The sequence below is a fragment of the Falco naumanni genome, chromosome 18, assembly GCF_017639655.2.
Source record: "Falco naumanni isolate bFalNau1 chromosome 18, bFalNau1.pat, whole genome shotgun sequence".
NCBI lineage: Eukaryota > Metazoa > Chordata > Aves > Falconiformes > Falconidae > Falco > Falco naumanni.
In genome coordinates this window covers 3,345,615-3,358,963 of record NC_054071.1, presented here as the reverse complement: position 1 = coordinate 3,358,963, position 13,349 = coordinate 3,345,615, and the positions used below count along the sequence as shown (strand labels likewise).

The following is a 13,349-nucleotide window of genomic DNA, read 5'->3' as shown; positions in this document are numbered from 1 at the left end:
GAGCCACGTCCCCTCCCCGACGCACGGCCTCACGTGAGGCGCGCCTGCCGCGGGGGCCGATGGGAGCTGCAGTCCCGCCGCCCCCGGCGGGGACCGGGCACGGGGGTCCCGGGGCGGCGGCGGGAGGGCGCCGGGGGCGGCGGCGGGGACAGACTCAGCCGGAGCCGGGGTTGGAAAAATAGAGCCTTTATTTCCCGTTGGGGCGGGAGGGGCGGGGCTGGGCCGGCCGTCACCGCACAAACCGCAGCCGCCGGAGGCCCGGGAGCCGCCCAACCGAGCGGAAGCCACCGTGTCCCCCCCGGGGCACCCCCCAGAGACACCCCCCGGACCCTCCGAACCGGCCCCGAGCACAGACGCCACCGCCAGCCCCTCCCGCCCCCGGGAGGCAGCGCTGCCCAGCCCCAGCCCCACGGCCCTGGGCATGGCGCCGGGGGGGGTCCCGGGGGTCTGTCGGGCCTGGCCTGGTTTTAAAAAAGCCCCCGTGGGCAAAGAGTATAAAATCGTATCAAAATCCCTGCTGGTGTCAGGCCGGGGCGAGCGCTGCCCCCGGAGGGTGTGTCCTGCGGGAGTGGGGTGGTGGGTGCAGGGGACCCCCCCGCTGCTGCCCCGCTCCCGGTGGCTGCCCCCCGGGGGGCTGGGGCTGCCGGGGTGGGACCTGGTGAGCTGGCGTGTCACGGGCACAGCAGGGCGGCGGGCCGGGGTCCCAAGGGTGAGGGGCCCCCAGGGTGAGGGTCCCCGGGGGCGAGGGGCCTGGCCGCCACCCCAGTGCCCGTGGGGTCAGTGGGAGCTGGCGGAGCTGGAGCGGGGCTGCGGGTGGGCGCGGGGCCGACCCCCGGCCGAGCAGCCGGGGAAGGAGCGGGCAGAGCGGGGTGGCAGCGAGAGGGGCTGCGAGGCCAAGGCCTTGCGGGGGTCGGGGCTGGGGGGGTCCCCCCGCGGTGGGCATGGCCCCTCAGTGCCCACCCAGGGGTGCATGGGGGAGCCGGCGGTGGCGTGGGCCGAGCGGCTGCGGACGGGGCAGCGTTTGACCCGTGGGCTGGTAGAGGGGGAGCTGCGGGAGCTGGGGGGCACGGGTGGGGGCGAGGGGGGCACTGGGGCAGAGGGTGGGGAGGGCCGGGGGGGCGGGGAGGCGGTGGGGGGCAGGCGGTAGGGGCAGGTGGGGGGCTGCAGAGTCCCCAGACGACCCTGGAGCAGCTCCATCATGCGCTGCAGCTCCCGGCTGAGGTGGGAAACCTCCTGGTTGAGGTGGTTGATCTGGAAGGGGAGGGAGATCAGTGAGTGAGCACCGGCCGCTGCCCCCCGCCCAGCCCCCCACCCACATTCCCGGGGCTCTTGGGATGTGGCCCCAGCCCCCGCCGCACCTCCTGGTTGAGCCTGCTGATGTTCTGCTTTATCTCCTCTGCTTCCATCGCCAGGGCTGGGCCACCAGCATCAGTCCCTGCCAGGGAAGACATGGCCAGTGGTGGACGGCCCCCTGAGCCCCCCAGTGTCGCGGCCAGCCCCCCTGGCCTGGCCCTGGCCCTGCAGCTGCTGGAGGTACCTGACGTGGGGGAGTCCCTCGCCGCGCTCTGCAGCGGGGGGTCCACGTTGAAGCAGAAGGCTTGTGGCTCTGATAGCCCCCCGTTGTCTTCAATCCCATCCACAACTCTAGGGCGGGGAGGGGGTGAGGGCTGGCCCTCGTCACCTCCTCGCCCCTCTGCCACCATGCCCAGTGGCCTCCGGGGACCTCACGTAGCCCAGCCCGCACAAACCCACACCAGCAGGACGAGCCACCGGTATGTCCCAGCCTTACCTGGGGCTGAGGTCCGGGGAACCGTAGGTGTGCAGGGAGGGGATGAGGAGCTTGGCCGGCCTCCTGCCAGCACCACCATCCCGCTCCGGGAGCCGGGTGTCCCTCCGGCACCGCGGAGAGGGGCTGCGGCCCCGGCTGCAGCGGGCCGGGGAGCGGCAGTTGCGTCGCAGGGCTGAGATCTGGCACAGCTCATCACCCAGGAGGCTGCTTAGGGAGCCGTGCCGAGCCGGGCTGTTCAGCTGGGGCAGCAGCAGCTTGCGGCTGGTGATGGTGGCCGGTGACTGCTGGAAGACCTCGTCAGGCTCCTCCTCGTCTTCCAGGATGGAGGGAAGGGGCTTCTCCGGGGCAGCACCGCTCTCCGGATGAGGCTGCGGGTGGGTGCAGGCAGGATCTCAGGGCTGGTCCCTGTGTAGGTGCCACAGCTGGGCACAGCCACCACTGCCCCATCCTCCCCCTTGCCCACCCCCAGCATGGCACAAACCTGCTGTGCCTGCGACAGCCGTGGGGACCGGGAGTAGCGGCAGAGCCCCTGCGGGGAGAGCAGATGGCACTGGCTCAGCGGCACGCAGGACCCCGCATGGCTCGGTGGGGACTGGCCACAGGCAGACACAGTGCTGGGCACGCACCCACCTGCTCCGCACCTCAGCCCACAGCCCACCCAGCCTCTCAGTGCCCCTCTGGACGGCCAAACCTCCCCTGGGCCCATGGATCAGCCCCAGCACTGGCATCTGCAGCCCCTTGCCCACGCTCCTTCCTCTGCTGCCATCATCACTCATGAACTGCCCAACCTTGGCCTGCGTGTCCCGAGCTGGAGCTGAGGCTGCACCCCAAATCCCAGCCCTGGCTCGGCCATCAGAGCATCAGCTCCCCCGGGAGCATGCCACCAGCCAGGGAGGGTGCTCAGGGCTTCTGCAGGACCGAGCAAGCTCTGTTGGCATCCTCACCCTCAGTTTATTTATACCTCTCCCGGGCGATGGACACGTTGGGTTTTGGTAGGGCTAGCTGGGATCTAGAGGGTGACCTCCTACTCCACCTCTACAGGGCCTGGGGCGGTGGGTACTGGGGAGTGATGCTCTGGAGGAGCCCCCAGCCACTTGGTGCCAGTGCAGAACCAGCAGCAGAGACGGGGGAGGAAAGCACTGCAGAGCTATTTCTGCACCAGAACATCCCCCCGGCTGCCAGAGTCAGCAGCGTGACTAAACCTGGCAGTCCCCAGCGCTGCCTCCTGCGCACGGGGCGGGGGGCTGTGCCCCAGCTGCCTGTCCCACAGTGAGCCCCCAGTCCCCTCTACCCCCCATTTCCAAGCCTTCCATCCGCCTCAGCCTCCTGCATTGCAAATGCTCTTGCTTCCAATTGCCTGGGTTGTGCAAAGCCGAGAGGAGCCAGGATGGGACATACCTGCACGGATAGGGTGGCACAGCCACAGCCCCTGCCCCAGCCTCGGAGCCTGGGGACCGGGAGCAGGGAGCAAACTCCCCTCCCGTGGCCGTGCAGAGCCCCAGCCCTGCTCTGGTCTCTGGGACCACAAGGACGGGAAGGGGTCTGTGAGGGAGGACACGCACCCACCTCCATCTCGCTGCCCTCCCGCAGGTTGAAGGTCAGGTCCTGGTGGATGTCCACCGTGAACTTGCTGGCATACTCGGGGTAGAGCTGCAGCACCTCGCAGAGCCCCCGCAGCCCGATGTACTGCAGGTCGCAGTAGGTCAGCGCCTTCACGTCCGCGTTGGTCTTGATCACCCGGTCCGTGCTGCACAGGTCGGCTCCGATCAAATCCCCTTTGCCTGCAGGAGGGGACCGGGGTGGGCTAGCAGCGCCAGCCCGGGGCCCCTCACCCAGCCGGGCAGCAGAAGGGGCTGGGGGAGAGCCCACGCCACCTGCCCTCACCCAGGATGGCCAGGACCACGTTGTCCTTCAGCACCTCGAGGGAGCCGGAGCAGACGAAGTAGTTGGCCTGCAGCGCATCGCCCTGGCGCAGCAGGTACTCCCCCGGGGCGCAGAACGACGTCTTGATATGGAGCGAGAGGGAGCGGAGGCAGCCCCGGCTGGCCGTCTCGAAGATGGGCAGCTGCAGGATGTCCTTGTTGAGGTGCATGGCCACGTCCGCGCGCAGCTCGTCAGGGAAGTCATGCAGCAGCTGGGGAGAGTGGGGCCGGGGTGCTGGGGTGCGGGTGGCGGGGAGCAGCCTCCCCCACAGTCCGACAGCCCCAGGGGACAGATCCCCCTCTGGAGCGGAGCATCTCGCAGAGCCCAGCAGTCCCAGCTGGCAAACGTGGGACAGCTGTGGCCGTGGTGGTGGGCTGCCTCTGCTCCACGTCCCGCTGCCCATGCTGGCAGGAATCTGCCCCAGACCTGGCACGCAGCTCTGGTCCCTCCAGCAACACAGCACGGACATGTGCACATCTGCACACGCACACGATTGCACACACGTACACGCACACGCTTGCGCTCTCATAGCTGGCCCTGCCAGCCCCATCACCCCCAGGCTGGGTGCAGCACTGGGGGGTGGAGGGGGGCTGGCCCGGCCCAGCCAACACCTCCTACCTCGTTAGCATCGATGCCATTGTTCACCGACCAGGTGGTCTGGAAGTACTCTAGCATCCTCTGCTTGAGCTGCTGGGGCAGGCGGTGGACGCGGATGAAGTCCTTGAGGTCCTTCATGCGGGTGTGGTAGAGTGAGCGGCGGGAGTACATGCGCTGGATGATGGCGGTGACGTTGCCGAAGACGACGGCGTGCATCAGCGCTGGGGGCCGGGAGGGCAGCGTCAGGCCCACCATGGGGCCGTCTGGAGCGTAGGGGCACCCAGGCAGGGTCTGGGCTCTGCCCCCACCAGCAACGCGGGGCTGAGGCGTGCAGCATGGGGGGCTTCTCCCCTAACCCCAGCCCCAGGGCTGTCCCACAGCTGTTCATCGCCTCCCCCCAGCACCCTGCCTGGGTACCTGCCGCACCCGCGGCTCCGGCAGCTGGAGACGAAGCCCCCCAAGCCCTGCCCCGCTCCCCGCCTCACCCCCGATGAGCATGGTGCAGATGGAGAAGATCTTCTCAGCGTCGGTGTTGGCGCAGACGTTGCCGAAGCCCACGCTGGTCAGGCTGCTGAGGGTGAAGTAGAGGGAGGCGATGTAGGCGCTGCGGATGGAGGGGCCCCCCACTGAGTTGTTGATGTAGGGAGCCTCCAGCCTCTTGCCCAGCTCGTGCAGCCAGCCTGCCAAGCACAGCCAGGGGTTAGCGCTCACCGAGGGGCCCAGCACAGCTCCTGTCCCTGCCCCAGCCAGAGGGGCTGTAGCCCCCGCTGCTGCCCACCCCACGGGACTGCCCTCTGCTTGCTCCCTCCCGCCAGCGGCATGCTGCAGCACGGGGGAGGCCGGGTGTCCCCAGCATGCCCCCACCCCACGCAGCCCCCACATGCAGGCAGCCCCACTCACCGATGTCCCAGGTCTGGGGGTCGTTGCTCTCCATCTCCTTGCGGCCGATGACGTACCAGATGCATGCCATCCAGTGGGCCAGCAGCGCGAACATGGACATGAGCAGGGTGAGCACCATGGCGCTGTACTGCGAGTAGCGGTCCAGCTTCTGCAGCAGCCGCAGCAGCCGCAGCAGCCGCACTGTCTTCAGCAGGTGAACCAGAGAGGTCTGGGGAGCGGGGCAGGCGGGTGAACCCAGCGGAGCGGCAGTCAGGGGCAAGCAAGGATCCCCCCCCAGCTCCCCCCAGGGCAGGGAGCCTTCACCACCACCATCACCCATCCACCACAAAGGTCGTGGGCTATGGGAGCAGCTGGGAAGAGCTGGCCCCCGGGCAGCCTTCAGCTGGGGTCACAGCTTGGGAGAGATGTGGGGCTCTGGGGAGGGGCAGGGGGGTGGGAGGGGGGGGCAGGCAGCAGTGGCTTTGCTATCAGAGGCTGCATTTGGTGAAGCTGTGCTGGCAGAGAGCTGAGCTGATCTGCTTGTGAGGGGAGGGCTCAGCAAGATGCTGTGCCTTGCCCACAGAGATCCTGGACAAAGGGAGCCAGAGATGCCCGGGGCAGGTGGCTTCGGATGCGCAGCAATGCTGAGCGCCCCAGGGCCTCCCACCTCCCACAAAGCTCCCACATCATCCTTCTCCCGCTGCCAGCGCTGCACCTCACACCTCACAGGAGCCCAGGGCCATGGGCTGGGCAGGGGCATGGGGCAGGGGCTGTGCCAGAGCAGATGCCGGGGTCAGACCCCAGCAAGGTGGGTCAGGATGGAGCCAGTCCTGGGTGGCTCAGCTCCCCACTGCCCAGAGGGTCCCTGCCAGGGCTGCCCAGCCAGCCAGCCACAGTGTGCGCCCCTGGCATGCCCAGCCTCGGCAGAGGCAGTGATGGCCCATGCGGCCACAGCCCCAGGAACATGCCCCTGCCTTGGTCGCCGTTGTTGTCCTGCTGGGCAACACCGCCAGGGTGTGAGTGGAGCTGAGTTTGGCTCAGGGGGGCACTTCCAGCCCCAAGTGCCCTTGTCCTCCCCATGCTGTGCCTCCAATAAGCGTAATTACAGCCTCTGCGCTGGCCTCCCTCCTCTCCTCCCTGCCCCAATTAGCAGAGGATGGGAAGGGGCTGATGCCAGCAGTGCACTTGCGCAGCCCATTGCACCCGCGGCGCTGCGGGACCCCTTGGGACCCCAGTGAGGTGCAGGCTGAGACCTGCCTTCATCACTGGCGTGTGCCTCGTGTGCATGCTCACCCCCTGCAGAGCAGGGCACGTGCAAGTGCCCCTCGCTGCGACGGGGTGCGTGCGCACAAGGTGTTTGCACGCAGACACAGAGCTGCCCTATTCCCCAGACAGAGCACAGGGGCGCTGGGTGCAGGGCGGGCGCCTGCCTGCAGCTCCTGGAGAGGTGCCTTGGCAGTTACTGTCGTTTGTGGCAGCCTCTGGTTAAATTAAGGTGCGTGGGAGGCTTCCTGCTGTAGCTGCCATTGCTGCTTCCCCTCGCTGCCCGCGCTGCTCCCAGACAGGCGTGCGAGGAGCGGATCCCCGGGAAAGGGCCACCTCCCCCCCCTCCGCTGCCCCTGCCCACGGTGCAAGCGGCGCTCACCACGGTCACGTTGAAGATGTAGAGCAGATCGAAGGGCAGAGCAGCAATCAGATCCACGAAGAACCAGGTGGCCACGTAATGGATGCAGATGGAGCGGGGGTCGTACACCACCTGGCCCGACTGGCTCACATATGTCGTCCGGAAATTCAGGATGATGTCTGCCCCGGGGAGAGCAGGACCAGCCCTCACCACCCCCGCCACGGCTGGGAGAACTGGGCTGGGGTCTGCGGACAACCCGGGTCCACTCCTGGGGTGCTCAGCACCAGCAGCAGGGGCAAAGCGGCACCAGCTTCGCTCTCCGCCACCCCTCAGGTCCTCTTCTCTGGCCGCATCCCTGCCCTGCCCAGCCTTGTCCCCATCCCAGATGGGTGTTTGGCTCCAGGCACGGACCTACCCAGGATGAAGAGCATCTCCACAGCGATGTCGCTGACGATGGTGCTGCGGGCAGCTGACAGGCTGTCCTCCATGCTCGTGAAGCAGACGTTGTAGGGGACAGTGATGGCCACATAGAAGGTGGCCAGGAGGATCAGCCAGTCCCAGAGGGCCTTGAAGATGCTGTAGTGGAGCAGGATGAAGCGGGACTTTTGCACTGAGGCCACTTTGTACTCGGGGATGGACGTCTTGTTCTCAAACACATTCTGGGGGAGCAAGCAACAGGGTGGCACACCGTGCCGGGGCTGTCCCACGCGAGGGTGGGAGGCCACCACAGCCCCCCCTTCTCCTGAGTCCTGCTAGCCTGGCTGACACTCCCTGATACCATGGTGATGGATGCCCTTTTCCAACAGGCTGCACTGAGGTCACCCTCAGAGATGGGCACAGAATGCCTGCTTACGGCACATAAATTAACGCTATGCTAATGCTATTAACAGTAATCCACTGCTGCTGCTGCCAGCTGCGGCCCAGAACCATCTCAGGTGCCAATTCGCGTGCTGGGGCAGAGCCATCCCCCCCTGCAGGGACACGGCACTGCTGGGGGGCAGCGAGAGCCCAACCTGGGTAAGGGGAGAGCCAGGTCTATCCCACACAATCCCCCAAAGTTCAAGACTGGCACACGCAAACCCTTTGCCTGTTTTCCAGCACGGACCCCCGGCTGTCTCTGCTGGTGACAGACCCCCACCCTGGCCCCACGTCTGTAGGTGATGCCCATCGCTGTGGCCATGCCTGGGGACCCTGCGCTGGGGCATTGCAGCCACGCGGATGGGCTGGCACAGAAACAACACACGGGTCCCTGCTGCGGCTGGGAGCCCCAGTGCTCATGGCTGCTGCAGCCTGGTAACGGTGCTCCCCAGGGCTGGCACAGCTGCGCTGCAAGGAAGCGGCTGGGTTTTCCTGACAGCTAACGTGTGAGGAGAGACACAGCCCTGCAAGAGCTGCCAGATCTGTTCTCCCCGCGGCAAGCTCCGGGCAACCTGCTGTTCTCTCTCCCGCTGCCAACGAACCATATTTACAACCTGGACCACGGTGCAAGCTGCTGGGGATGGAGGGCATTTCAGTGCCTGGGGAGGCCAGTGAGGTGCGTGCATGGGAACAGCATCCCACAGTCTTGGCTGCGGGGCTGGTCCTGGGGGAGCTGCAGCACTGCCAGCCTACCCGCAGCCCCAGCCCGGGAGGCACTGGGCAAAGCTGAGGGCTCCCCCAGGTCCTTACACGGTTGATTTTCATCTCGCCACGGTCCCTCCGGGCAAACTGGCTGCTGAGCCGGTGCAGCACCGTCTGGCCCTGCCTCCGTGCTGCCCGTAAATGTGAGCTCCCGGGCCTCTTGCTCTTCTGCTTCTCTGCGGCGGACAAGACACGCTGGGTTAGCGGGAGCACTGTGCTGCTGCTGGTGCAACGGTGCAAGGGCTGCTGCAGGGAGCCCTCCTGGCACAGGTGCACAGAGGTGGGCAGAACCCCACAGGGAAATGGGAGCCCCTTTGCCACATGTCCACTGTGCACACTGCTCCCCAAATCCCCTCCCCATCCCATAGCTGTGGCTCACCCTCCTTCTTATCACTCGGGTGGCTCCTGCCCCGGCTCTCTGTGATGTCTTTGAAGGAGAAGAGGAAGAGCACCACCTCCCCCTTCTCGTTCTTGATGGGCATGATGTCCAGCAGGCACCAGAAGGCAGTTCCTGGGTGGAGGAGAGGGGTGGTGAAGGCAGGACAGCCCCCCTGCTGCTTGGCAGCTTCACCCCGGAGCCAGCACGGGGCCGAGTCCCAGCCGGAGCTGTGGGCAAGGACCCAGCCCCATGCACCACTCACCACCCTTCTTGTAGAAGCAGACCTCGGTCTGGTACTCCTGCCTGCCGTCCAGCACCTTCTCGATGCGCTGCAGGACGGGCTCGCTGGTCTCGGCCCCGTAGAGGAAGCGGCAGCTGCAGTTCTTCTGCATGACCTCGGTGCGGGCGAAGCCGGTGAGGTCGCAGAAACCGTCGGAACAGTAGACGATGGGGAAGCCGCGGCGGACCTGCGCGTTGGCCAGGATGAAGTTGCTGTCTGAAAGGAGACACAGCCACCCCTGAGGGCTCCGGGCCACCTTGGGGGGGGTGTGTGAAGGGGAGCCCAGCCCTCCCAGCCCCCCACTGGTCCCACTGGGAAGAAAAGGCAGGTCTCCATCCAGCTGTGGGCTGTCCCCAGCTGCTCCCAGAGCTCATTCATCCCCTGCCTGATCCTGAGGCCCTGATCCAGGCAGAACCCCATCCCCATGCACTGGAAGGGGAAGGAGCCCAGATCCAGCTCCCAGCTCCCATCGCCAGAGACGCGATTCTGAGCGAGGCGATTCATGCCTCCCCCTCACCATCTGCCGCTCCCACCTCCCGCCGGGGCTCAGGCAGCTTAGCAGGAGCAGTGGCAAACCCAGCTGGGTGCTGCCAGCCCAGAGGTGCTGGGCTGCGGTGCTGGGACCTCCATCCCCAGGCACAGCGCCACGGGGGCACCCGTTGAGAGGGTGGGAGAAAAGCCACAAGCCTGGGGTGAGTCGAGGGCCTGTGCTGAGCTGGCACAAGCCGGAGGTGAAGGGGAAATGCAGTGTCCTTGGTCTGTCACAGCACCACGGAGCCTCCCCAGCACCACGCCTGCCCCGGCATAGAGGTGGCACCAGGCAGAGGAAAGCCCTTGGCAGCCCCCTGCTCTGCCCAGCTGCAGAGCAGCCTCTTTCACCCCACAGCCCTCCCAGCTGTGGGCCAGGCAGGGGCTCTGCCCCCGGGGCCGCAGCAGCTCCTTGCTGCAGGCTCTGCGCCAGCGGGACAGATGGCCTCGTGCTAAAAGGATGCCAAGGAGCTGGGATGCGTGGCCATCGTGGGCTGTATTTGCACCCGGCAAGGGCAGACTGGGGTACCCCCAGCTCTGACACGGTCTCCAGCCTGGGGGTTCCCAGCACCCCTGCACCCCCCCAGCCCAGGCACCAGGAGCAGCAGATGTGTCCTGCTCCTTCTCACAGCAAAGGAGGGGAGCCCGCAGCAGATTACAGCACCCGGGCACCGACAGCGGAGCCGTGCCAGGGCAGGGCAAGGGCAGAGGAGGTTGCAGGAAGGAGGGGATGGCAGCCACAGGCAGCCCTAGCGCGATGGGGGTGCAGCGGGGCCACCACAGCACAGCTCAGCCCAGGATTAGCTTGGAGAATCAAAAATAGCTTGAAGCTGTGACTAAGGCCAGATTTTGGCTCTGGGGAGCCAGGATTACAGTGTTGTCCAGGATGTGTTATTAGAAAAGAAAAAAGGGCTTGCATTTGGGAGCAGCTCTGCTGAGCAGGGGGACGCAGCCCTGGGGGGGCTCGGCAGTCCCCTGCTGTGGTAGCCAGCTTGTCTGGACACACAGCCTCGGGCCCAGTGGGCAGTGGCTGCCTGGGAGAAGCAGGGTTAACTCACACGGTGTATCACTTCAGCTAAAGCCCCTCTCCATGGCAGATAAAGCCGATAAGAGACACAGCAAACCCACAAAGCCTGACACTGTTTAAAAGTGCCTGGAAGGCAGGTTGGCCCAGCCAAGGCAGGATGCTGCCAGGGTGCTGTGGGGCAAATCCTGTCCCCCCCGGGCAAATTCCCAGGACTTTGTGTCAGGGTGTGGCAGGCAGCTCCCCTGAGGACCCTTCTCCTCAGAGAGCCAGATCCAGCCCTGGGGAGCGACTGTCAAAGGATCACCAGCTCGAGGCACAGGCAGCTCTGCCCTGGCACCTCTGGGCGCAGCTGGGTCTGGGCTGGGGAAGGCTCAGGGTGCTGGTGGCCTCGTTACACATTGCAGTCTCACAGGTAACATCCCAACTGAGAGCTCCGATGGGCAAATGACGACACCCTGTGTCATCTGGGATGCTCCACATCACACCAGGCCAGGAGCCAGCCCAGCGTCCCCCCCAACACATGCCCCAGGGGTGCTCCCGGTGCCCTGATGGTGCTGTGGGAGGCGGCTGCAGGTTCTCAGTGCCATCTTCATGCCAGTTCCTCTCAGCAAGTTGGGAGATGTCCAGCCCTGCAGGCGGCTGGCTGGGGATACCCTGCTCCAGGTGATTTGGGGGAAACCTGGGATCAACCCTGAACACAGCCTGTCCCCGGGGCGCTGCATGGTGCCAGCAGTGCCAGCAGCTGGCTTGTGGCAGCCCAACATGATCCCAGTGTGCTGGGGCTTTAATCCAACCTGGCCCCAGCACATAGACATGGACATGGACATGGACATGGACATGGACATGGACGTGGAGGAGACCCCAGCTCCTGGGGACACACCAGCAACACCTCCAGCTGTGGGAAATGACCCCAAAATGGATGGTGCTGGGACAACACAGGCCCCACTGCCTGCCCCTGCCCAAACACACCGTTACTGGGATCCACCTTTTCCTGGGATGTAACCCCAAGCAAGCGGGCACTTTGCTAACTGGGGCTTGGGGCTGGCCTGTGCAGCACCGGGGCTCCCCACGGGCCCCACCACGTCCGTGGCCGCAGGGCTGTGTGACACAGAGGTGACAGGCACAGGCTGTGCCCCACGGCTGCCCCACAGCTCCGAGGGCTCCCTGGGGCAGCACCCCGAGCCCCGCAGGGGCAGGCACAACCCGCACGTGTGTCCCTGCCCGGGACTGGCCACGGCTCGGGCAGGGGACGGGGCGGGGACGGGCCCCTGGGGGCTCCCGGAGCGGGGTGAGCCCGGCCGGCTTCTCCCCGGGTCCCTCCCGCGCCCCCCGGTTCCCCCCCCGCGCCCCCCGGGCCTCCCCGCCCGGCCCCTCCCGCCGCGCCCGGGCTCTGTCCCTGGTGCTGAGCGCGGCCCCGGCCGCGGGGACAGCAGCGCGGGGGCTGCCCGGGGCACGGGGGGCCCGGGGCACCGAGCCCGGACAGGACACGGGGCGTCCCGGATCACCGAGCCCGGACACGGGGAGCCCGGAGCACCGAGCCCGGACACGGACACGGGGGATCCCGGAGCACAGAGTCCGGACATGGGGTCCCGAGCACCGAGCCCCGACACGGACACGGGGGAGGGGGGTCCCCGGGACAGCGCAGAGAGCGTGGACCCTCACGTCGTGCCGAGCCGCGGGGCTGGGGGCCGGGCCGAGCCCCGGTTCCCCCCGCCAGTCGCCGGGAGGCAGCGCCTCCCCCTGCCCGGACCCCCCCGTGCCCAGCGCGGCCGCTCCCCGCTCCCCGCCACCCGGTCCCGGCCCTACGTGTGCCATCGAAGCGGGTGGCGATGGTGTCCAGGAAGGTGTTCTGCGGCGCCAGCAGCCCCTTCATCACCGGCATGGTCCCGCCGGGGCGCCGCCGCGGGGCTGCGGCCGGGGGCTGGGCTCCGCCGCCGGCCCGGGCCCCTCCGCAGGTGCGGCCCCGGCGCCGCGGGCTGATCCCGGCTCGGCTCGGCCCGGCCCGGCCCGCCCGGGGCTCCCGCCCCGCCCCCGCCCCGCCCCGCCCCGGGCCCTGCGCGCCGCCGGCACCGGGAGGGGCCTCGGCACCGGCGGGCACCGGCACCCACCCGGGGGCAGGGCCCCGGGCGCTGGGGCCCGGGGGGCAACGGGTCGGTGGAACCGGGACCTGCTCGGCACCGGGACCTGCTCAGCACCGGGATGTGCTCGGCACCGGGATCTTCCCGGCACCGGGATGTGCTTGGCACCGGGACCCACTGCACTGGGATCTGCTCGGCACTGGGATGTGCTTGGCACCGGGACCCACTCAGTGCCGGGACCTACTGCACCGGAATCTGCCCGGCACCAGGACCCGCTCGGTCCCATGGAGGCTGCGGAAGGGGCAGGTCCCAGTGGGTACGGGGGTACCTGCTGTGGGACACCAGCCCCAGCCCCACCGCTTGGGGCTCAGCCCGGGGGCTGCAGGGCGAGGCCGTGGCCCATGGGACCCCCAGAGGGGCACCCAGGGGTGACAGGACCCAGCAGGAGTCCTGCGTGGGGACAGGGTGGTGGGGTGGGGATCAGGGACTTGTGGCCACGAGAGGGTCACCAGAGGCTCCCTGCTGCTGTGGCATCCCGGGGGATGCTCCAAGCCCTTTATGGGGGCTTCACAAACACCCCCCACTCCTGGGCAGCCAGCTCGAGGCTCGGTTCACCCCAGTTCTG

General features: G+C 67.6%; 1 protein-coding gene across 1 annotated transcript; it reads right to left on the bottom strand.

Moving 5' to 3' along the window:
- Positions 1 to 53: 53 nt before the first annotated feature.
- KCNH4 (potassium voltage-gated channel subfamily H member 4) lies at positions 54 to 12,622 on the bottom strand. Its single transcript, XM_040617102.1, has 16 exons — positions 12,453 to 12,622; positions 9,074 to 9,307; positions 8,812 to 8,943; positions 8,481 to 8,608; positions 7,228 to 7,471; positions 6,834 to 6,991; positions 5,210 to 5,417; positions 4,795 to 4,989; positions 4,331 to 4,530; positions 3,674 to 3,923; positions 3,356 to 3,570; positions 2,271 to 2,318; positions 1,790 to 2,157; positions 1,538 to 1,644; positions 1,359 to 1,435; positions 54 to 1,251 (listed from the first exon to the last, which is right to left on the bottom strand). The coding sequence occupies exons 1-16, from the start codon at positions 12,526 to 12,528 to the stop codon at positions 778 to 780; spliced, it is 3,114 nt and encodes a 1,037-aa protein (XP_040473036.1). The 5' UTR covers positions 12,529 to 12,622; the 3' UTR covers positions 54 to 777.
- Between the last annotated feature and the right edge of the window lie 727 nt (positions 12,623 to 13,349).